Here is a 25,204-nt window from a genome sequence, read left to right on the forward strand (position 1 = left end):
TGGTGCCATGGCTATACAATATACTGGTTGTATATACAAAGCTGCAGGGGAGGAAGTACAAAGGAAACCATTTCCTGGTCTCTGTTATTTCAATCAATTACAAACCTACAGTATTGCAAAACCATAATTTACAGTTCAATACTGACTGCAACTCACAAGCTCAAATCTGTTTAGTGACACACCACTGCATCCTAGTGGAAGTCCAAGTGCTTGCATGCGGCTTTTATTGCCTTGCACTCCACTGGTCAGCATTATTCCTGGTGGAGGAACAGATAGGTAGATTGGCAGACTCCCATTGGAGGAAAACAATGGTCAATAGAGGATAGCCTTCAGCACCTCTTAAAGCCTACGCCTCCTTACCACATTCCCCTGACTGGCACCACACAGATTACAGACAGGCTGAAAGAAGCTCACTGGAAGAAACACAATCTATGCTAAATCTGTATGTGAAGGAGTAGGATTGTTGTTGTATGTTTATCGTGATGCTGTGTGAGTGTGTAGTTGAAATAAAATACCACAATCAAACATCAATGACAAATGTTCCAGAGCTAAAACTGTATAATTGTACATCTATGTAAGGCTGCACAACATCACAGTATGAAATCTGGTTTTGATGAGGGCAGAATCCAAAAAGAAACATCTCTGAATGGTTTTCAAAGGTAATAGCTCAGTGAAATATTAAACCTATCAACTGATGACTTTATTGTGGCCTGCCTCCTCTTTGACTGTCTTCACCAGTATGATCTCACAGACTGTTCAAATGAACCTGGTTCTATACTGAGCCACACACACACTCTCTCTAACATCTATATTTAACTTTGCTTGTGTTGGAATGGGGATGTGTGTCAGAGGGTTGATGATTGTGTATATGACGCAGGAGTTCAGTGTCAGTTTCCAACAAGGCCTCTAAATTTAGCCCAGGCTAAAGGCAGCAACGAGCGGACCGGTTGGCGACCCACTCCTGCTGAACTATATACTGCTTTGGACCCGCTGTTGTTCCGCCACCTGCACCACTAATTCATTTTTGTGTTTGTTGTGTGTGTGTGTGTGTGTGTGTGTGTGTGCGTGTCTTGGTACCACTTGTGTTTTGGTGGAAGGGAAGGGTGAGTTTTAAATACTTTCTCTGTTCATTGCTAGTGTTGTTTATTGGAAATGTGCACATTTGCTGTATTAGTTGATATTTCAGAATGTTATATTCAAATATTGTATGATATGTCTGTGTAATATGATATTAGTCTAACAAACATCATAATGGAGTTGGAGAAATGCACAGATTTGACTAACATTAACTGAAAATAATTCCACTTGTTTTGTTTATAAAAGGTATAATAAGTGCTACATGGTGTTTTACCCACTGTGCTGTTCAGCATGTACAGTGCAGAGGTTGATGATTTCTTTGTGGTTTCAGGTGATTGGATCTCTCACCCTCGATGAGGAATTGACATTGCTGAGAGGATGGCTGATGGCAACTTGGCACAGGGACTGTGTGAACGGCCCACTGCTCTAATGCAAGTCACAGCATTGTGATTTGCGACAGGGTGTCAGTCAGCCGGAAGCGATGGGTCAGTCAGAGGGGCTAGAGAGCAGGGGTGGCATAAACAGCCCTGACCCCCTGGTACGAGAGGCCTATCTGATGTTACATGACTATATAAACTATGTGATCGCAGGGCCCGACGGCCACATTGGCCCACCCCCTACTGCCACAGCAGCAGCCCTGCGCCATGCTGGGGATGAGCTGCTAGTTAGGTTCCCCATCTTCTTCAGGCGTTGGCCACGCGTCTTTCACGATGTGACCGAGGCCACAGCCTGTCCCATGCTAACCGCCATCCTGGATGAGCACTTTGCCACCACCACCCCCGGGGGGCGCCGACGGGACCTGGCCTGGAGTGCGGTGCTGTCTGTGTATGTGCTAGCTGGCCAGATGGCCCTGCACTGCCACGAGAGGGGCATGGGGGGAATCCTGCCCCAGCTTAAGGAGTGTGTGGGGGGTTACGTGGAGAGGGTCATCTGTCCAGAGATTCGGGACAAGGGTGGATGGGTAAGTTTACTAGTCAAGGTTCTTCACTGGCAAAGTAAGACTAAGGCCTAGATTCAATCAGATCAAGCGTTAACCAGTGATGGCAGACAGCCACATAATGGATGTTTTGGCGGCGTTGGAGCCGTCAAATCGGTGAGTATCTGATCTTATGATCATTGTCACGAAGCCACACCCGCCCCAGCTCATATTCCAGGGTTCAAACTTGGTAACAAGGCTGACTGCATGGGATTTCTTTTCATGTGACTCTGCAGCCAATGGCAATGTCCGCTTTAGGTAAAATGCCAGGAGCCGCTTGTGAATTTGACAGCTCTAATGCAGTTCCACCTCCGACATCGCCAAAACAAGGACATCGCTTTAATAAGGATGTCGGCTAAAGCAGATGTGATTGAATAGAGCACTAGACTACAGTTTAAAGTGTTAGGTTGTCCTGTTGTTGTTGTGAATCTTAAATTCTGTTTCATTCCTGGGATCTAATCACATTTTCTGTTGATGGCAGACAGGCTTTGTGTCCCGCTTTGGGCAGAAGCAGGACTTGGAGGGCCAGGTGAAGAAGGTGTGTTGCTGGACTCTACTGCTATTGGCTACCAGTATCCTGTCCTATTTCCTGTGGAAACGAATAAAATCTTAAACAACACCCCCACCTGGTGACCACAATCAGATCGCTCCAAAAGTCCCCTTAATGAATAAATATTTTCCCAAAGCATATATTTTCCAACTGTATTTTAATGTCCCACTGTTGTCTATTTTAAACCATTGAGGTGTGCAATCATGCTGGTAAAAACATTACCTCAGTAATAATGTGCCAGGCAGTTATGGGACTTTGCATTAGACATTGACATAACAGTTTCAGGGCTCAACATATAATAGGCTCCCAGTATTAACCAGCCAGCGAGTTTACAACTAAATCATAATTCAGTAGATAAGCTTTTCACTGTGTCAGGTGTCAGCAAAGGATATTTGCACAACTGAAACCAAAATGCCCAATCCAACATATATTTTTTGTTGTTGCTGAAAATGCCCCATCCAGGCAGCAAATTCAGATTATTTTTCCCTACATCAAATATCTTTCAGAGCTGGTCTGATTGGTCAAGAGGCCAATTAGTGAAAGAACACCAGATTGGGCTGCTTGTGTAAATTCAGACTTTAGTTTGTCAAGTTCAACCCATGTCATACATAAATGGTGAATGGACAGGCATGTTCTAATATTACTCGTACACCTTTGACGTTGTCAGCCAAATTAACAATAAACTTCCTGATAGTCTACATGTGCACACTAACATCAAAATAAGGAATGAGAGGGTTTATGAAACGCCATTTTACTTGCCAAGTTGGTCTGTCAACATCACAGGGGATAAAGTCCTTGGATAACTAGCATGGTTAGTGCTACAGTGCATGTTATGCCAGACTAAATCATTGCTCGAATGGCTAATTTAAAACAGATTTACCATGAGTTTAGCTCACTAATCAGATTTCAGAGGCATAGCAAAACATGCAAAAACCTGAGCTATAACTCAAGAGAACTAGCACGATTGTGCTGGGGAACACTGTAGCCCCTCATCTTACTATGTATAGAAAACATACATCAAGGACTTCATAAATGCACCAACACCTGTGCTACAATTATGAAACTGTGGTTACAATACATTTGTCATTTGTTTTCACCACTGAACTATTGCCTAGTTTATGAACTGGTTGTCAGAATAATGTGTGACATGTGATTACTGATCTGGCTATTATTGAAGAAACCATTAAATTGAGGAATACAGCACATTAAACAAAAGAAATTTTATTGACATGTTTCTGTACAGACAAGAAATGACAGGAATAGCAGAGGTGACAAAACAAAAAGGACAGGTAACAGAACACTGGAAAGGTCAAGACTGACATGTCAGTGAATTATACAGCTTGGATGTGCACAATTACAAACATTTAGGCCAGCTCCTCTTCTCCCTCCTCTTCAAACTCTCCCTCCTCCTCAGCGGTGGCATCTTGGTACTGCTGGTACTCAGACACCAAGTCGTTCATGTTGCTCTCAGCCTCAGTGAACTCCATCTCATCCATACCTTCTCCGGTGTACCAATGGAGGAAAGCCTTACGCCTGAACATGGCTGTGAACTGCTCAGAGATGCGCTTGAACAGCTCCTGGATGGCTGTGCTGTTGCCGATGAAGGTAGCAGCCATCTTGAGGCCACGGGGAGGAATGTCACAGACTGCAGTCTTGACGTTGTTGGGGATCCATTCAACGAAGTAGCTGCTGTTCTTGTTCTGCACATTCAGCATCTGCTCATCCACTTCCTTCATGGACATGCGTCCACGGAAGATGGCAGCCACTGTAAGGTAGCGTCCGTGGCGGGGGTCGCAGGCAGCCATCATGTTCTTGGCGTCGAACATCTGCTGGGTGAGCTCAGGCACAGTGAGGGAGCGGTACTGCTGGCTTCCCCTGCTGGTGAGGGGGGCGAAGCCAGGCATGAAGAAGTGGAGACGGGGGAAGGGCACCATGTTGACAGCCAGCTTACGGAGGTCAGCGTTGAGCTGTCCTGGGAACCGCAGGCAGGTTGTGACACCGCTCATAGTTGCCGACACCAGGTGGTTGAGGTCACCGTAGGAGGGAGTAGTGAGTTTGAGGGTACGGAAGCAGATGTCGTAGAGAGCCTCGTTGTCAATGCAGAAGGTCTCGTCAGTGTTCTCCACTAGCTGGTGGACTGACAGGGTGGCATTGTAGGGCTCCACCACAGTGTCTGATACTTTGGGTGAGGGCACCACGCTGAAGGTGTTCATGATGCGGTCGGGGTACTCTTCACGGATCTTGCTGATGAGCAGGGTGCCCATGCCAGAGCCGGTTCCACCTCCTAGTGAGTGGGTGAGCTGGAAACCTTGCAGACAGTCACAGCTCTCAGCTTCCTTCCTCACAACATCCAGGACTGAGTCCACCAGCTCAGCTCCCTCTGTGTAATGGCCCTTGGCCCAGTTGTTTCCAGCACCACTCTGGCCTGCAAAACAAGATATTGGATAAATTATTGTAGTCTAGTACTCTACCCAGTTTATGTACAGGCAACATTATGAATATGATTATTTTTTTTTTTAAATAGTGTACAAATATGAAGCAGAGAGACCTACCGAACACAAAGTTGTCAGGTCTGAAGATCTGACCGAAGGGTCCAGATCTCACAGAGTCCATGGTCCCTGGCTCCAAGTCGACAAGCACGGCACGAGGCACGTATTTACCACCTAGACAACCAGGAAAATAAAGAGCAATGTCAGAACCATACATAATCAATTGGGAGGGATAAGGAATTTGACAAATGTGGTTCTACATTAGACGAACAAGGCTTACCTGAGGCTTCATTGTAGTAGACGTTGATCCTGTCGAGCTGAAGGTCACTGTCCCCATGGTATGTACCAGTTGGGTCAATGCCATGCTCGTCACTGATCACCTCCCAGAACTGCAAGAAGAGCATTCGGATTTAGTCTACAGCGTAAAATATAATTCATATCAGGTAGGCTAATATGCCATTCAAAGTGTGATCCGTTAAATGCGTGGTAGGCCTATGCAATTAGATAGTTTCAATATTCCATTTGATCACGTCAATGGATCAATTCGACTATATTGCATGGTTCATTATAGGTACATAAAATGTATGGTTAGGTATCAAGAATGAAAATCTCCCTCCCGTAAAATTCCGCGCGCGCGGCATGACTTCCGATTGGCTGAAATCCATTAGCAATGGTTTTGAAAATGATGAAACACCGCCCACATCTGCCAAAAACCGGGCGCGGCGTGCTGTCAATGATACGAATGTGGGTCATAATATGGGATTGAACAAATGGCCCATTTCCCCCCAAGAAATATTTTTATTGCGACAATAACCGAAATGTAGTCACTATTTAACAGATTACTTGGAACATGGCATCACTGAGGCCTACTTCCCCCTTTGCGCATTGCAGTAGGGCGAGTAAATAGTGGTTATCCATACCCACATTCAAAATCGATCAATTTTACATTTAATAAAACAATTTCTCAATACACATGTATGTATATTCTCACTCGCCAGTAGTCTATAGTTTAAGGATCATTCCAGTCCAAATAAAACAGGTCGAATAAAAATAGAGTAACGCATAAAAATAATACCAACGCTTCCCCCCCCCCCCCCCTCACCCATCAAAACAATAACGGTAATCAATATAGGTTAGGAATATTAATTGCTTGCATTTCCATTAACAATACAGTTCTTTGGGTGTGGTTAACTGGACACGCATACAAAGAAACTGCGATTTTACGCAGTTATTTATCGCACGATTTGTATCAAATTAATAAAACAGATGACAAACCTTAGCGCCGATCTGGTTTCCACACTGTCCAGCCTGAAGATGCACGATTTCCCTCATTTTTACTTTGAAGGTAGAACAACTCTTATGCCAATAAAAACCAGTGGCTTGGCTTCCTTTCTTAGAGTGCGCTAAAAGAATGGTCTCCCTGACTATATAAGAGAATTTTGTGCCCGCCCCTTAGATTCAATGTCACCAAATCTGACAAATCTATTGGCTAATATTTCTCAGGCTCAATTATTGACACACTTATAGACCAATCATATTCACAAAGAATTATTTTCATTGGCCTCTTCTGTCTATCAATCAAAATATACACAAACGTGTGATCCTCACATAATCTTGAAGATTTGTCCTTATTCCGACTAAAATCATATCTAATTTCAAACTATACTTTCTTCACCACATTTTGATGCAATAAACCACACAGAGTACATGATTAAGAGAGGCACCGGTTGACTATTTAAAATATGTGAAACCTTTTCACATAAAATGGTAGAACTAAGAACAACCTCACAGATGTAATATAAATCCACGTGGCCCATTGTTACGTTGAAACCCTTCCTGGCAGAATTATTTCAGTTTCTTAGAGTGAAACAGCTATTTCGTTTCTCGATTTACATTTTGTCACATGAGATGTATCCAACATCATGTCACATGTTTTCTGTCAAGAAAGGGATCTAATATGTCATCGAAGATATGTCAGTTGTTTTGTTATCATAACACAGCATAGTCTACAGCCTTTGATACTGTCCCGGAAATCTTCGATTAGATTATATGTACCCAGAGTCATTTATATCCCTAATTCTTATCGTTGTTGTTACATATTTCTGAATATGGGCGCCTCCCTTTTTGCGCATTGTAAAACATGGCTGCCTCGGCTGTGTCAGGGCTTTACAGACAGACTGCTTGACTGCTCCTTTCCCCTTACAGGCCACAGTGAGAACTTCACAACGGGATTATTATACTTAAACTAAATCGAGACGAAATCCTGCATATACATAGTCTATTGTTGTGAATGAATCCATGTCTGATTTATATAACGTCAATGTATTACCATTTCCAACAGATGACTCTGACCTGGGCCCCCATTGTGACCATCTCCTTGGTATGTATTACAGATCACAACATAGTCCAGTCATGAAGTGACAGACAGTCCAATAAAATGTTTCATCTTCCATGTTAAATTATATTAATCATTGTACTGGTATAGTCTTAATTATGTAATATGAAACAACACATAAATAGTGCAATGAAACAGCTGAAATCCAATTTGGCATGAGATGGGGAGGTTGGGCTATTGATCTCAACACCAGCGAGACAGACACTGTCTGGAAGGATGAACAAAACAGGGAGGGGTGTGGCAGCAGCAGAGAAAGACCTTGGGAGGGGAGCAGTGCATGCCTGTTTTAAAGAGTGCTGGAATTAGGGTAGGGGTTATTGATAGTTAATATGTGTGCCAGGGGGAGAATGTATCTGAGACGCCAGCACTCTCCTCCTGCATGGGCAAAGTAGCTGTGCGCTGAAGGACAGAGGAGAGACACCCAGCTGACTCTGTTAGTTTGGACCAATATCCATTGAACAGACCTTTGTGGAGGACCTATAGGGGCTTTACCTTGAGTCTGGTGATCCATGCCCATTCAGTTCTTACCACTGTATCCATAACATGTATAGACATGTATAGAGTTGTCAAGGTGTAGGGATAAGAGCTCTGTGTGCGGAATGAATAGCCATACTCAGAAACAAAGGGCCTAGTTTCAATCTCATTACAGCACAGTGAGTGCATACAGCCATTCTCACAGCATAGGCTGCCTTTGCAGAGACATCTCTGCTGTGTTCACTCTGTAACTGGGTCATCATCCAGTGTATTCTCAGTTTGATACAGCACACAATACAACAAACACCTTCCTATTATTTTGGAACACTCAGTGTATATACAGAATACTTTTTTTTATTTAACTAGGCAAGGCAGTTAAGAACAAATTCTTATTTACAATGACAGCCTAGGGTTAACAGTGGGTTAACTGCCTTGTTCAGGGGCAGAACAACAGAGTTTTACCTTGTCAGCTCAGGGATTCAATCTTCCAACCTTCCGGTTACTAGTCCAACACTCTAACCACTAGGCTACCTGCCGCCCCTTGTTATGTAAAGTGAATGCGGAGCTCTGTCTAACTCTTCCTCACACTTTCTTCATGGCCCCTGCATTCTTCCTCCACGGTAGTGTCTAGTCACAGACGACATGGAAAGGGTGGGTGTGTTAATAGTAACAAAGGGGGAGAGAGTGGGGCTTTGTGAGGACAGGAAGAAGGTGAGCCTGAGGAGAGACAAAGGGAATCAATCACAAATACATTTCCTGAGTAAGATCCTATACAGTGGAAGCAGCTCATTATGGTTTCATACAACACCTTTCCCATACCATCCTCTGTCTGGGCACACGCATCCACATTCTATTTCTATCTCAGCCTTTTTAATCTACAAAGTATCAGAAAGACAAGGGCTGGGCCTATCCAACAATAGACAGCCTCAAGACAGGACTGGAGGTGTGAGATTTCCTTTTGATTCAAACCATTTTTATCCCTCTGCAGTAAATTAATTATTCATCTAACTTTGGAGGGGAATAGAGTCTGACTGTACACTAAGTTGTGTGATGTGATGTGAGGCTGAGCGTGTCTACTGCACATCGGCATAAAAGCATCTCTGAGTCAAATTGAGGGCGTTTGCTGTCCTCGGCTCTTTATGGACTCATTTATGGACATAATGTCACCTCATTATATGCTTAAAGTAACTTGCAGCTTGGCTGTCCCACTAGACTAGAGCTCTCCAGAAGGTTGATGGTTAAATTACCCTGCCCTGACTCGGCATCTTCCCTACATCTTCAGTAGACTACTGCATCCTCTGTGTACTGCCAGATAGTGTAGCAGACAGTGGTACACTACACCAATAGAAAAATGATTACAACTGTAGATATAACAGAATCAGTATTATACTGTATCTCTATGACTTGACTACACTCTTCTCAGGGTAGAGTGTGAGGAAGAGTTAGACAGAGCTCCACATTCATGTTACATAACAAAGAGACCATGACCGTGCAAAAAAGACACCCTAGCAGAATGCAAATGCTAGCTAGTGTCAGCTACAATAGTTACTGTGTTGCAGTGGGCATGTCGTGATGCTATTCAAGTACTGTGTTTTCTAGCAGCAAGGAACAAGTACACACAAGTCAATTTCTAAATGTATGCTGATTTGCAAAAAATTGACAGTAGAATTCTAAAGCACTGTAAAGTACTTGCCACACCCAGTCCTCCTTAGCTATTCAGTAGAATTGTGGGTGAGTGGGTGGAATGGACATGTGGTTAATAATGCAGGCCAGGTGTTGGACAGGAACAGCTGTGTCTCACGCTGATTGTGTACTGTACAGTATGTCTGCTGATGGAGCCCAGTGATTCAGACATATCAGGTTACTCTCCTCAGTATTTACATTTACTCTGGAATGCTGTTACAATAAATGGCTGTGTCTGATCCCGATCTCTCATAGCGTAGTAAGCTGTGTATCACCATATCTGTCCCTAATGAAGAGTAACAATCTGTGAGTGAATGGGTGGGATTCATTATTGTAAGAGCGAGAGGGGGAGGGGCACTCCTTCAGTGGTGGGGGAGTAGGCTAGGCTGCATTGTGAATAATGGAACAGTGCCCAGATGCAGAGAGGGAATACATCATTCTTCCATTGATTTTCCTGAGATTGGTCATGCATGCTATCCGTATGTGCTTTTCTCTCTCTGTCTCCATGGCTGGTCCACTGGGAGAACAGTCAGTCAGGAAGCACAGCTGATGCTAACACTGCCAGACACTCAGCTCCAGACTATGCAGCACATCCACTGAGCTTACTGATGACGATGATGCATACACAGAGAACATCAGCTGTGGCCCGGAGAAGTCCAGACCTCCGCTGTGACACTTATCAAAACAGGCTATCACATCGCTGGCAATATACTATGCTGGTTATGTAGTGGGCTATCACTGCCACTGGCTGAATGACTGAGTGGGATAATGATGATGGCTGAGATGGAAGGTAATTGGTGTTGTAATGGTAGAACAAAATGGGGGATGGGTTTGTATTGATTAAGGATGAGTCACTGGATCAATTTGGATTTATAGCCTTCTGGAGGGGGAAGATGTAATACTACTGTATCACTAATTTAGGGATTTTGAGATTAAAGTAGATGCATTCTTTCCCAAAAACAATGTAAATACATTTAAGATATCTTGTAATAAATACTGGCCCACCAGACAGCACTTAGCAAAAGCCTCATATCTAGTTTTATGGTTGGATGTGACAGAGCATATTTTGAGATGTTTATGAGATGTTTCAAATCATTTTGATCAATCCTGGGAGTGTTCATTCTTTAATACATTACATTTGCACTCTTTCAAGTGAGTATTTAATCAAATGAATGTGGTTTACCAATCAAATGTGTTTTTCTGTGGTGTTCTTTCCTTTTTTCTAAGAACGGGGATTCTCTCTAAGTGGTTTAAATGAGCTCTATAGTAGTGACATTGATTTGAATCAATCAATAAATGATTTCAATAAATAAATCTTTCTAGTGTTTTATGTAAGCATATTGGACCCTACTACAGTCACCCATAATAAAACAGTGAGTAATGGGATATGGGTAAACCAGTCTTAAAACTGTTACCAAAAGATTACAATCTCTGGGACAGCATCCAAACAGATGATCATTTGGTATGATTTTTTTCAGAGGCCTGCTACTGGAGGCAGCTGCTAAGCAGTCCATTGTGTGTTCTGACTCCATACCACTCCCTTATTACAGGCCAACTCCCAACACTTCCGGCGAACAATAACGTTCCAATCATCTACTGCCATCTTCTGGCTGTATTGAAAACCAGTGTCATGTTATATTGATTATTGGAAAAAACTACAGGAATCTGGCGATCTTGTATTAATTCACAATTTCCAATAGATCCACATTAGGGTGTTTTGGTTCGTCAAAACAAACTTAGAAGGTGTATTAAAAACTATGACAAATTGAAGAACATGAAATTAACCATGAGTATGATCATGCTGAATCATTTCAATGTGTTAGATGTAGGGTTTTACTTCCTGTTTTCTCTGACTAGCAGTGTCCCTGTTTCCTAGTGACTATCATCTTGTTGCCTAGTGACTATAATGTTGTTGCCTAGTGACTATCATCTTGGTTTTGAATGAAGTGAACTCCAACTGTCTCAAGAGGGAATATTGTATGTTTATCTTGTGACAAAATTACATTTCAACGCAAATGTTTTATAAAGCAAAAGCAAACCTTTATTTTTCTATTTAGAATATACAAAACAGTACCTAGTTGTCAAAAAGATAAAACACAAGTACAATATAATTTGTTTTTACAGTGAAGGTGATTGGGAATGATTTGTGTTGTTTGGTAGGCCTGTTGTGTAGTGGAGTAGCTGCAGACCAACATGACCAATGATGAGGGTCCGACATGCAGAAAGTAGAAGACTGATCATTATGGCTCCTATAGCAGAGTTTGTCTTGTCTTGGTGCAAGGTGGTTTGGTTGAGGTGCCTGAGCCAGAGTTGTTCTTCTTGCAACCACCACCACCTAACAGAGTTCGTCTTGTCTTGGTGCAAGGTGGTTTGGTTGAGGTGCCTGAGCCAGAGTTGTTCTTCTTGCAACCACCACCACCTAACAGAGTTCGTCTTGTCTTGGTGCAAGGTGGTTTGGTTGAGGTGCCTGAGCCAGAGTTGTTCTTCTTGCAACCACCACCTAACAATGCACAGCCTTTTATTACACTGGAAAGATACAACAGAGAATGGTGGTAGAATGAGCCTGCTGACATGGGAATAAGGATTTAGTCAATTTGGCCTACGTGCAAGAGCAGCATGCATACCGACGCTTTTCCCCATGACTCTTTACCGTAACAGCATGAATGGCATGGTGATATTCAATTCAGGAGAAGATCATTGATTTTGAATTGAAAAAAAATCCGATCAGTTACCTGCAGGGAGGATGTTATCCTTAGAGTATCCCTTCATGTTCATGTTTCTTGCTGGGTTGTACTGGTCCAGCAGGAAAATTATCTCCATTAACCCATAAGAGTCTAAGCCATGTCTTAGCCAGGGGTGGGGGGGGTTCTACTAAGGTATATGGAATTGTTTTAAGAAGGTGATACCAATCATTTAGTTATGATTTTGATTTTAAGACACCTTGTAGAATAAAAAATATATATATGAAAGAAATTAGATATTTTTGGCTTTAGCACTATTAACCCATTCAAACACATTTAATAACATTCACTACATGGAACAACATAATTCATAATTCCTCCAATGTTCATAAAACAAGAAATACGTTTATAAAAAACTTAATTGTATTTTTAAAAATAAAATGTATTACATTAATTAAATGAATTACAACACTTTTAGTCCATTTGAGGTCTTCATTCAGCTTTGACATCGCTGTCTTGAGATCCTCTTTTTTGTTGCAGCCACATTTCTCCACAAGAGAAAATCAATTATAAGCCATTACCAATCACCTGCTGACTGTGTTCACATAAGACAACACAGAAAAATATTTGATAAACAATGTTAATCGTACCAACAATGGCCTCCAGTTTTATGTCATGGTCCTCCTTGACAACAGGTCAAAAGGGGTAAGTAGAATCTGTAAGTATACTAATGTGAAAATACTGTACATGTGCATACTAGTGGTGCACGGGTCAGGTATTTGTTCACCCACACCCGCCGCAATTGCTAATAACCCATTCGCAACCACCTGACTATATGTGATAAAGTGAAAATCTGAGGCCCGCATCTGACCCTAACCCGCAAATATAGAAAATGTGCTATAGGCTACAATCAAAGACTGCAGAACAAGGGGTTGCAGGACTTAGATATGTTTCTGCTTACAATTTCTGACATGCTGGTAGGCTATTTGTCAGTCAACTTATCTATAATTAGACACCTGCAGCTTCTCTTATGCATATAATTTCAAGTTTGCATCTCACTATTACACTTTATACATCACAGAAGACTGAAATATAACTAAACCAATTGACAGAAACAAGTTTTTTTCAGCTGTTAAAAAAAGAAGGTTTATTAATTAGGAAATTATGGAAAATATTAGTAACATTCCACCCATGAGGCCACTAGAGGGCAATTTGGTAATTTGACTCCAGGATAGGGCTACACGCTTGATGTCATCTCTAGTGTAAAAGCCCCATCAGGCGTGAGCTGCTTGTCGAAATCTTACACTGTAGCAGCGCAAGTCTCTTGTGGAGCCGGCGTGCTCACGCCCAGGTTTCGTTGAAATTAATAGGAGTGTCTCACACTCTGCAAAAGTTAGGCCTTTGCATTCCATCTGATGGAGCAGGCCAGTAAAACAGATTTTTCTGCTACCTCATTGTTTAGTTTTTTTAGAGATTGACAAGTTATACCATTTCTTTGTGTAAACAGCTGTTTTCCCATTTCTGGGCAAGTGAACATAATCTTCGGCAATCAAAAAATACTGCTGATTTTGCAGATGGGAAAGTACCTTTCTAACCTTAAAATCAGTCTCTGTGTGGGGCATGACAGTGTAAAATGCCTGGCCCTGTAGGAAGGATGAAAACCCTATCAAACTGCAGCAACCCTGTACTTGTTCATACTAATTATATTGTAAAACTTACTGGGGGTTTCAGTTACACAGACACAACTGGAATTAGACAATATAACTAACGGGGATGAGCTTGTTTGATGCAGGGTTGCATCATGTAAGCCCATATATACAGTACATCTGTAATTAAAAAGTTACAGGTGAATTAACACAGTCTAACCGGTCATCACTATTTGTTGATTTATAAATGTTTTTATTATGGGAGGTTTCGTAAATTCACTCTGACTATTGACTCCGATTTCAGAGCACTCTCATCTGAGTGTGCCAGAGTGCAGAATAACGGATGAATTTAGGAACGCTCAAAACCAGTTGAATATTATGTAACCTTTATATAACTAGGCATATAACTAGAATAAGAACAAATCCTTATTCATAATGATGGCCTACTGGGGGAACAGTGGGTTAACTGCCTTGTTCAGGGGACGAATGACAGATTTTTACCTTGTCAGCTCAGGGTTTCAATCCAGCATCCTTTCGGTTACTGGCCCAACGCTCTAACCACTAGGCTACCTGCTAACCAACAATTAGTTAGCAAGTCTGAAATGTCATAGTTTCCTAGTTCCGACTAGCACGTGAACAAAGGATTTCCCACTTAATTCAATGAGGATTACAGTTGCTTTTGCAAATCATTCTTTACCTATAACCTAGCGATTACATTACCAAAGGTGTGCACTTGAATAGTGATGGGAAACCAAGGCTTTCTGAATGCTTCGGCACTTTCACCGAAGGTACTACGTTCATCTGTACAAACAATAGTACGCAGTATAAACACCATGGGACCACGCAGCTGTCATACCGCTCAGGAAGGAGATGCGTTCTGCATCCTAAAGATGAATGCACTTTGGTGCGAAAAGTGCAAATCAATCCCCAAACAACAGCAAAGGACCTTGTGAAGATGCTGGAGGAAACGGGTACAAAATTATTTATATCCACAGTAAAACGAGTCCTATATCGGCAACCTGAAAGGCTGCACAGCAAGGAAGAAGCCACTGCTCCAAAACTGCCATAAAAAAAGCCAGACTACGGTTTGCAACTGCACATGGGGACAAAGAGCGTACTTTTTGGAGAAATGTCCTCTGGTCTGATGAAACAAAAATAGAACTGTTTGGCCATAATGACCATCGTTATGTCTGGAGGAAAAGGGGGAGGCTTGCAAGCCGAAGAACACCACCCCAACCGTGAAGCGCGGGGGTAGCAGCAGGAGTGACTGGTGCACTTCACACTTCACAAAACAGATGGCATCATGAGGCAGGATAATTACGGTGATATATTGAAGCAACATCTCAAAACATCATTCAGTAAGTTAAAGCTTGGTCGCAAATGGGTCTTCCAAATGGACAGTGACCCCATGCATACTTCCAAAGTTGTGGCAAATGGCTTAAGGACAACAAAGTCAAGGTATTGGAGTGGCCATCACAAAGTCCTGACCTCAAACCTATAGAACATTTGTTGGCAGAACTGAAAAAGTGTGTGTGAGCAAGGAAGCCTACAAACCTGACTCAGTTACACCAGCTCTGTCAGGAGGAATGAGCCAAAATTCACCCAACGTATTGTGGGAAGCTTGTGGAAGGCTACCTGAAACATTTGACCCAAGTTAAACAATTTAAAAGGCAATGCTACCAAATACTAATTGAGTGTATGTAAACTTCAGACCCACTGGGAATGTGCTGAAAGAAATAAAAGCTGAAAGAAATCATTATCTCTACTATTATTCTGACATTTTACATTCTTAAAATAAAGTGGGGATCCTAACTGACCTAAGATGGGGAATTTTTATTAGGGTTAAATGTCAGGAATTGTGAAAAACTACATTCTTATCACACACATAATATGAAATGACCGAACATACAGTCAGAGATGTCATCTCTATCCTACTGTGAACATTAAGAATATAATCTTTACCTTATAGCTCGCCACACCTGGTACATGTCAGAGCGAGAATAAAGATCAATGGACAGCCAATCAGCAATGAGCTCTTCACCAAATACTTCTGGGAGGTGTATGCCGTTAGAGGTGTATGCCGTTAGAGGCTACAAAGTTCAAACTCCCTCACGACGCCAGGACAGCGGAGTCAATCACCACCTTCCGGAGACACCTGAAACCCCACCTCTTCAAGGAATACCTAGGATAGGATAAAGTAATCCTTCTCACCCCCCCTTAAATGATTTAGAGGCACTATTGTAAAGTGGCTGTTCCACTGGATGTCAGAAGGTGAATTCACCAATTTGTAAGTCGCTCTGGATAAGAGCGTCTGCTAAATGACTTAAATGTAATGTAAATGTAGTATGTCTTCATAGAGAGTTGAAGAATGAATATTGATGTAGCCCATCACTCTCAAAATAACTCTCTGACCCTTTCTTGTTATGACTGTGTCACTGCTGTCACGGCGTCGTAAGAAGTGGACCAAAGCGCAGCGTTGAGAGCCTACATTTCTGTTTATTAGGTAAATGTCGCCAACAAAACAAAGAAACGACTGTGACGCTTACAGGGCTATAGTGCCACTAACAAAAGTCAACTTCACACACTGACAAAAGGGGAAAAGGCTGCCTAAGTATGATTCCCAATCAGAGACAACGAATGATAGCTGTCCCTGATTGAGAACCATACCCGGCCAAAACAAAGAAATACAAAAACATAGAAAATAGAACATAGAATGCCCACCCAAATCACACCCTGACCAAACCAAAATAGAAACACCAAAAGCTCTCTAAGGTCAGGGCGTGACAACTGCACTGATGCTCAATACTCCCATGGAGTTAGTATGCCTGCCTATCTCCGCTTCCTCACGATCCTGGCATTCCATGTCTTTCTATAGGAGAGGGTAACAATCACATACCCAGGGGCCTCCCGGGTGGTGCAGTGGTCTAGGGCACTGCATCGAAGCGCTAGCTGTGCCACCAGAGACTCTGGGTTTGCGCCCAGGCTCTGTCGCAGCCGGCCGCGACCGGGAGGTCCGTGGGGCGACGCACAATTGGCCTAGTGTCGTCCGGGTTAGGGAGGGTTTGGCCGGTAGGGATATCCTTGTCTCATCACGCACCAGCGACTCCTGTGGCGGGCCGGGCGCAGTGCATGCTAACCCAGGTCGTGAGGTGCACGGTGTTTCCTCCGACACATTGGTGTGGCTGGCTTCCGGGTTGGATGCGCGCTGTGTTAAGAAGCAGTGCGGCTTGGTTGGGTTGTGTTTCGGAGGACGCATGGGTTTCGACCTTCGTCTCTCCCCAGCCCGTACGGGAGTTGTAGCGATGAGACAAGATAGTAATTACTAACAATTGGATACCATGAAATTGGGGAGAAAAGAGGGTAAAAAAATAAATTAAATAAATAAATATAAAAAACATTCACATACCCTGTCCCATGTGCAGTTTGTTTACAAATGTACTAACGACCAAATCAATTGATAACAGTTGTAAACCATTCTGAGCAGTATCTTTCTATATAACAGATGGATTTATATAGCCTTGGTTTCATGCACGATAACATTAGAAGCCTCCTCCCCAAGTTTGTTTTATTCACTGCTTTAGCACACTCTGCCAACCCGGATGTTCTAGCCGTGTCTGAATCCTGGCTTAGGAAGACCACCAAAAATTCTGAAATCTTCATCCCTAACTACAACATTTTCAGACAAGATAGAACGGCCAAAGGGGGCGGTGTTGCAATCTACTGCAAAGATAGCCTGCATAGTTCTGTCCTACTATCCAGGTCTGTAGCCAAACAATTTGAACATCTACTTTTAAAAATCCACCTCTCTAAAAACTCGTCTCTCACTGTTGCCGCCTGCTATAGACCACCCTCTGCCCCCAGGTGTGCTCTGGACACCATATGTGAACTGATTGCCCCCCATCTATCTTCAGAGCTCGTGCTGCTAGGTGACCTAAACTGGAGCATGCTTAACACCCCAGCCATCCTACAATCTAAGCTTGATGCCCTCAATCTCACACAAATTATCAATGAACCTACCAGGTACCACCCAAAGCCATAAACACAGGCACCCTCATAGATATCATCCTAACCAACTTGCCCTCTAAATACACCTCTGCTGTTTTCAATCAAGATCTCAGCGATCACTGCCTCATTGCCTGCATCCGTAATGGGTCAGCGGTCAAGCGACCTCCACTCATCACTGTCAAACGCTCCCTGAAACACTTCAACGAGCAGGCCTTTCTAATAGACCTGGCTTGGATATCCTGGAAGGATATTGATCTCATCCCGTCAGTAGAGGATGCCTGGTTATTTAAAAAAAATGCCTTCCTCACCATCTTAAATAAGCATGCCACATTCAAGAAATTTAGAACCAGGGACAGAAATAGCCATTGGTTCTATCCAGACCTGACTGCCCTTAACCAACACAAAAACATCCTATGGCGTTCTGCATTAGCATCGAACAGCCCCTGTGATAGGCAACTTTTCAGGGAAGCTAGAAACCAATATACACAGGCAGTTAGAAAAGCCAAGGATAGCTTTTTCAAGCAGAAATGTGCTTCCTGCAACACAAACCCCAAACAATTTGGGGACACTGTAAAGTAAGAACACCTCCTCCCAGCTGCCCACTGCACTGAGGATAGGAAACACTGTCACCACTGATAAATCCACTATAATTGAGAATTTCAATAAGCATTTTTCTACAGCTGGCCATGCTTTCCACCTGGCTACCCCTACCCCGGTCAAGAGCACTGCACCCCCCACAGCAACTCACCCAAGCCTTCCCCATTTCTCCTTCTCCCAAATCCAGTCAGCGGATGTTCTGAAAGAGCTGAAAAATCTGGACCCCTACAAATCAGCCGGGCTAGACAATCTGGACCCTTACTTTCTAAAATTATCTGCCGAAATTGTTGCAACCACTATTACTAGCCTGTTCAACCTCTCTTTCGTGTCTGAGATTCCCAAAGATTGGAAAGCAGCTGCGGTCATCCCCCTCTTCAAAGGTGGGGACACTCTTGACCAAAACTGCTACAGACCTATATCTATCCTACCCTGCCTTTCTAAGGTCTTCGAAAGCCAAGTCAACAAACAGATTACCGACCATTTCGAAACAACTTCATACCTTCTCCGCTATGCAATCTGGTTTCAGAGCTTGTCATGTGTGCACCTCAGCCACGCTCAAGGTCCTAAACGATATCTTAACCGCCATCGTAAGAAACAATACTGTGCAGCCGTATTCATTGACCTGGCCAAGGCTTTTGACTCTGTCAATCACCACATCCTTATCAGCAAACTCTATAGCCTTGTTTTCTCAAATGATTGCTTCTCCTGGTTCACCAACTACTTCTCTAATAGAGTTCAGTGTGTCAAATCGGAGGGCCTGTTGTCCGGGCCTCTGGCAGTCTCTTTGGGGGTGCCACAGGGTTCAATTCTTGGACCGACTCTCTTCTCTGTATACATCAATGATGTCGCTCTTGCTGCTGGTGAGTCTCTGATCCACCTCTACGCAGACAACACTATTCTGTATACCCTTCTTTGGACACTGTGTTAACGACCCTCCAGACAAGCTTCAATGCCATACAACTCTCCTTCCGTGGCCTCCAATTGCTCTTAAATACAAGTAAAACTAAATGCATGCTCTTCAACCGATCGTTGCCTGCACTTGCCCGCCCGTCCAACATCACTACTCTGGACGGTTCTGACTTAGAATATGTGGACAACAACAAATACCTAGGTGTCTGATTAGACTGTACACTCTCCTTCCAGACTCACATCAAACATCTCCAATCCAAAGTTAAATCTGGAATTGGCTTCCTATTTCAGAACAAAGCATCCTTCACTCATGATGCCAAACACACCCTCGTAAAACTGACCATCCTACCGATCCTCGACTTCAGTGATGTCATTTACAAAATAGCCTCCAATACCCTACTCAATAAATTGGATGCAGTCTATCACAGTGCCATCCGTTTTGTCACCAAAGCCCCATATATTACCCACCACTGCGACCTGTACCCTCTCGTTGGCTGGCCCTCGCTTCATACTCGTCGCCAAACCCACTGGCTCCAGGTCATCTACAAGACCCTGCTAGGTAAAGTCCCCCCTTCTCTCAGCTCGCTGGTCACCATAGCAGCACCCACCTGTAGCACGCGCTCCAGCAGATATATATCTCTGGTCACCCCCAAAACCAATTCTTCCTTTGGCCGCCTCTCCTTCCAGTTCTCTGCTGCCAATGACTGGAACGAACTACAAAAACCTCTGAAACTGGAAACACTTATCTCCCTCACTAGCTTTAAGCACCAGCTGTCAGAGCAGCTCACAGATTACTGCACCTGTACATAGCCCATCTATAATTTATCCCAAACAACTACCTCTTCCCCTACTGAATTTATTTATTTAGCTCCTTTGCACCCCATTATTTCTATCTCTACTTTGCACATTCTTCCACTGCAAATCTACCATTTCAGTGTTTTACTTGCTATATTGTATTTACTTCGCCACCATTGCCTTTTTTTGCCTTTATCTCCCTTTTTTCACCTCATTTGCTCACATTGTATATATACTTATTTTTTTCTACTGTATTATTGACTGTATGTTTGTTTTACTCCATGTGTAACTCTGTGTTGTTGTATGTGTCGAACTGCTTTGCTTTATCTTGGCCAGGTCGCAATTGTAAATGAGAACTTGTTCTCAACTTGCCTACCTGGTTAAATAAAGGTGAAATAAATCAAATAAAACATCTGCAGAGGTTGTGATTTGAAGGGCCAATGACTGTACCAGCATTATCAGGTAATTTTGCTGCATATCATAAAGGCTATATTATCAAAGTCAAACCTAAGATTGATCAGTTACAGTTTCTTTCTGACATTTGGTGAACAGGAAGCCATGGGTTTGTGGGATCTCCTCCTTAGGAATTGATCAAGTATACTAGGAGACACCATAGAGGAGAAAGCATGTATATTTCAGGTGAGAGTAATGCACGTTGTGTTGTGTGAGGTCAACCTATGAACTGTATATATGTGGCATTATTCTTACTATCTATGTTTTTTATTTTTTAAATTTAACCTTTATTTAACTAGGCAAGGCAGTTAAGAACAAATTCTTATTTACAATGACGGCCTATCCCGGCCAAACCAAGACATGTCTTATTATGCACCGTTCCTATGGGACTCCCAATCACAGCCGGATGTGATACAGCCTGAATTCGAACCAGGGACTGTAGTGACGCCTCTTGCACTTTGAAGCAAGATGCAAGTGCCACTCAGTCTGTCTGCAGGGGTGAATGTAGTTGAATACATTTCCATCTCTCCTCAGCCAGGGGTGAATGTAGTTGAATAAAGTCTCATCTCTCCTCAACCAGGGGTGCATGTAGTTGAATAAAGTCCCATCTCTCCTCAGCCAGGGGTGCATGTAGTGAATAAAGCCCCATCTACTTCAGCCAGGGGTGCATGTGAATAAAGCCCCATCTCCTCAGCCAGGGGTTTGTTGAATAAAGTCCCATCTTCCTCAGCCAGCATGTAGAATAAAGCCCCATCTCTCCTCAGCCAGGGGTGCGTTTAAAGCTTCCCCATTGTCCTCATCGCATGTAGTTGAATAAAGCCCCATCTCTCCTCAGCCAGGGGTGCATGTCCTGAATAAAGCCCCATCTCTCCTCAGCCAGGGGTGATGTTTATGCCCCATTCCTGTCAGCCAGGGGTTCATGTAGTTGAATAAAGTCCCATCTGTTCAGCCAGGGGTTCATGTTGAATAAAGGCCCATCTCTCCTCAGCCAGGGGTGCATGTAGTTGAATAAAGCCCTTCTCCTCAGCCAGTGCATGTAGTTGAATAAAGCCCCATCTCTCCCAGCCAGGGGTGCATGTAGTTGAATAAAGCCCAATCTGTCCTCAGCCAGGGGTGCATGTAGTTGAATAAAGCCCCATCTCTCCTCAGCCAGGGGTGCATGTAGTTGAATAAAGCCCAATCTCTCCTCAGCCAGGGACATGTAGTTGAATAAAGCCCCATCTCTCCTCAGCCAGGGGTGCATGTAGTTGAATAAAGCCCCATCTCTCCTCAGCCAGGGGTGAATGTAGTTGAATAAATTCCCATCTCTCCTCAGCCAGGGGTGAATAAATGTAGTTGAATAAAGTCCCATCTTTCCTCAACCAGGGGTGCATGTAGTTGAATAAAGTCCCATCTCTCCTCAGCCAGGGGTGCATGTAGTTGAATAAAGTCCCATCTCTCCTCAGCCAGGGGTGCATGTAGTTGAATAAAGCCCCATCTCTCCTCAGCCAGGGGTGCATGTAGTTGAATAAAGCCCCATCTCTCCTCAGCCAGGGGTGCATGTAGTTGAATAAAGTCCCATCTCTCCTCAGCCAGGGGTGCATGTAGTTGAATAAAGTCCCATCTCTCCTCAGCCAGGGGTGCATGTAGTTGAATAAAGTCCCATCTCTCCTCAGCCAGGGTTGCATGTAGTTGAATAAAGTCCCATCTCTCCTCAACCAGGGGTGCATGTAGTTGAATAAAGTCCCATCTCTCCTCAACCAGGGGTGAATGTAGTTGAATTAAGTCCCATCTCTCCTCATCCAGGGGTGAATGTAGTTGAATTAAGTCCCATCTCTCCTCATCCAGGGGTGCCAGCATTCACTGAGAGGCATCCTACTAGGCCCATGACTGTTCTACCGGACAGAGCAAAGAGACTGGGGTGAGTCACTGGGGCCTTTTCTCATGGCTTTGGCATAAAACCAGTAGATTTGCATTGATTTTGCTATGCATTTGTTTGAGTGCGCCCATATTTCACATGCTGAGTTGGCCCCCTCTCCCCTGCCTTGTGTAGTGTCCCCTGTGGGTAGGTCCAGATCTGGAGCAGTATGAAGTTGGGGCTGACCTCTGTGTCTGGGCCTGGCTGGACAACAGCAGCGCTGCATTGCATCACTTGCCCTGCAGCACAGCAAGACCTGGCTACACTGCTACCAACAGTCTGGTGTGTGTGTGGATGTGTGTGCGTGTGTGTTAGATTATAACTCGCAAAGTATGACAATGTTATTCTAGCTAGTGTGGGAGCGTATTTCTCAAAATAACAGTACACATTCCAATTGTGATGAGGTTCAGTGACTGTGTGCCTCTGCTTATGACCAGCTCACTACCCCTGTAGTGGAGAACAGGATGGTCTCCCAGGCAGCAGCCTTTCAGCCCAGTACCATCATGGTCAAAGGTCAATAGCATATTTTCACCCATGGAACGTCCAGATAAATCAATGCCTGAATATACAAAATCAATAATAATCTATCTCACCCTTCCCACACTTCTCCACTAATTTCCCTCCGTCTCCTCTATTGCCGGGTCTGATGGTGCAGGCGTAAAGAAATATGCCTGAGCCGGGGGAAGAGACCCTGTCCCTGTAAACTGGAGGTTACGGATACTCACCGACCCTGCTGAGGGTGGTCCTTTCTCAGGATTTTCTACAGTGGCCTATATTGGTCAAACGATTGTCGAAAATTGTAAGCTCTTATAACTGTTGGAAATAGTCGCATTGCACCAAACATCTGCACGCACCTGAGATTGATGCTCACATTGATCTGATACAAAATTATCATCCATACGTTTTACGGTAAGATTTGAGAGTGTATTTCTTTGATAGACAGCCTACTCACTATGTGGCTGTGTATGACAGATGCCCTGTGGTCAGAGTACTGCTGTTCAACACCACAGGGGAGAGGGACTGCTGCCATGCTAAAACTCCTAGTGGTGAGTACTACAGGTCTGGGATCAGATACACAGATGCTGCTCTGTCCTGCTCTACTCTGCAGCTCTGGCCATGATCTGACTATTGTACAGCACCCAAAGAAGCACAACACAGATCAAACACTGAAATATAAAAAATATCAAATCTTCTCCCTTTGATGTCCTTGCAGCTATGCCAGTTTGATTCGACTGTGTTTTGTCCCAACATCACTGAAACATCACTGAAACTATTACAGAAAACAGGTGAGCTATCTTCTCTCTCTGGGCTTCTCTGTCTGGGGTTTTAACAGACAAGTCGTGCAAATAAATGTTTATTTACTGGAGCATTACTGCCATAATAAATATATGATTACACAAGTTGGAATATCTGTTTTCTTGGCTGTGTAAAATAACATGCTACCACATTCATTGCCCAGCTGTGAAAAATGTCATAGATGTGTGTGTGTGTAGTCCTTTACACTCTTTGTGTGCTCTGCTCTTTTACAGATCAGCAGAATTTCAATGTGTTGGTGGAGAACATGCTCACACGTTGCCTGGACAACGAGAGCAGCTAGCAGAGCCTGAGTGGGAAAGAGAAGCAGCAGGGATCTGAGTCAGAGCTGCTGATACAGGACAAGTTCTCCTTACTGGCCAAGACCAGGAGACACACCCCTGCATCCTCAGCGCCCTCCAGTGGATCAGTCAGGGAAAGGACACTGTGCTGGCTACTGCATGGAGCCACTATCTCAAATCAAATTGTATTTGTCACTTGCGCCGAATATAAAAGGTGTAGGTAGACCTTACTGTGAAATGCTTACATACAAGCCCTTAAGCAGCAATGCAGTTTAAGAAATAGAGTTAAGAAAATATTTACTAAATAAACTAAAGTGAAAAAAAATAAAAATGATTATTATTAAATAAAAAGTAACAGAAGAAGCTTAACAATAACGAGGCTATATACAGGGGGTACCGGTACCGAGTCAATGTGCCAGGGATACAGGTTAGTCAAGGTCATTTGTAAAGTGACTATGCATAGATAATATACAGCGGGTAGCAGCTGTAAATAGTCAGGGTGACTAATTGTTCAGCAGTCTTCCAGTACAACCCAGTGTCATGGCTAAAACAGCACCACTAAGAGAGGCAGCCCACGTGTCTGGCCTGGTCACAGGTCGTCTACGCTTAGTATGTGTGACTCTGACACAACTGGACCCCTCGCTCGAGTCCTAAGGGATTATTGGCGCAGTGGTTTGGATTCTGTTTGGATCAGTAGTTAGTTTGGATCCGTCTGACTATTTTTTATGTAGGACATTGAGATACACTCAATGTTTGACAGGTATAATATCTGAGGTGTTTACAGCTAAGGGTCATCTGGAATAGAGGAGTGCTCCTTGTCCAGTGCGCTGTACTCAAGTTGCTCTGTCACTGCAGGATCCTTGAGCTTTTATACTATGAAGTTATGCTGTTGGCCTACTGTCAGCAAGTAGTATTTCTTTCTGATAGAACTTGAAGTTTATTGATTTTCTCAGGGTGATTAAATTATGATTGAGTTGGATTG

The 25,204-nt window shown here is 43.5% G+C and overlaps 2 protein-coding genes and 1 pseudogene across 2 annotated transcripts; 2 read left to right on the forward strand and 1 right to left on the reverse strand.

The window, feature by feature from the left end:
* Positions 1–1,034: 1,034 nt before the first annotated feature.
* bcl2l16 (BCL2 like 16) lies at positions 1,035–2,678 on the forward strand. Its single transcript, XM_064978740.1, has 3 exons — positions 1,035–1,103; positions 1,409–2,038; positions 2,535–2,678. The coding sequence occupies exons 2-3, from the start codon at positions 1,559–1,561 to the stop codon at positions 2,664–2,666; spliced, it is 612 nt and encodes a 203-aa protein (XP_064834812.1). The 5' UTR covers positions 1,035–1,103; positions 1,409–1,558; the 3' UTR covers positions 2,667–2,678.
* Positions 2,679–3,808: 1,130 nt separating this feature from the next.
* LOC135539571 (tubulin beta-1 chain) lies at positions 3,809–6,506 on the reverse strand. The gene is made up of 4 exons (XM_064965522.1): positions 6,368–6,506; positions 5,373–5,481; positions 5,156–5,266; positions 3,809–5,028 (listed from the first exon to the last, which is right to left on the reverse strand). The coding sequence occupies exons 1-4, from the start codon at positions 6,422–6,424 to the stop codon at positions 3,968–3,970; spliced, it is 1,338 nt and encodes a 445-aa protein (XP_064821594.1). The 5' UTR covers positions 6,425–6,506; the 3' UTR covers positions 3,809–3,967.
* Positions 6,507–23,294: 16,788 nt separating this feature from the next.
* Positions 23,295–24,876, forward strand: LOC135549968 (folylpolyglutamate synthase, mitochondrial-like; annotated as a pseudogene).
* Positions 24,877–25,204: the final 328 nt, after the last annotated feature.

This window comes from Oncorhynchus masou, chromosome 1, assembly GCF_036934945.1.
Source record: "Oncorhynchus masou masou isolate Uvic2021 chromosome 1, UVic_Omas_1.1, whole genome shotgun sequence".
In the NCBI taxonomy this organism is placed as follows: Eukaryota; Metazoa; Chordata; class Actinopteri; order Salmoniformes; family Salmonidae; genus Oncorhynchus; species Oncorhynchus masou.

Bases quoted from the DNA above. Each gene is read 5' to 3' on its own strand.
- LOC135539571 (XM_064965522.1), bottom strand. From the start codon at position 6,424: ATGAGGGAAATCGTGCATCTTCAGGCTGGACAGTGTGGAAACCAGATC. The intron at 5,267-5,372 runs GTAAGCCTTGTT...CTGGTTGTCTAG, and splicing joins CTACTACAATGAAGCCTCAG to GTGGTAAATACGTGCCTCGT. The intron at 5,029-5,155 runs GTAGGTCTCTCT...CTTGTTTTGCAG, and splicing joins ACCTGACAACTTTGTGTTCG to GCCAGAGTGGTGCTGGAAAC.
- bcl2l16 (XM_064978740.1), top strand. From the start codon at position 1,559: ATGGGTCAGTCAGAGGGGCTAGAGAGCAGGGGTGGCATAAACAGCCCT. The intron at 2,039-2,534 runs GTAAGTTTACTA...TGTTGATGGCAG, and splicing joins TTCGGGACAAGGGTGGATGG to ACAGGCTTTGTGTCCCGCTT.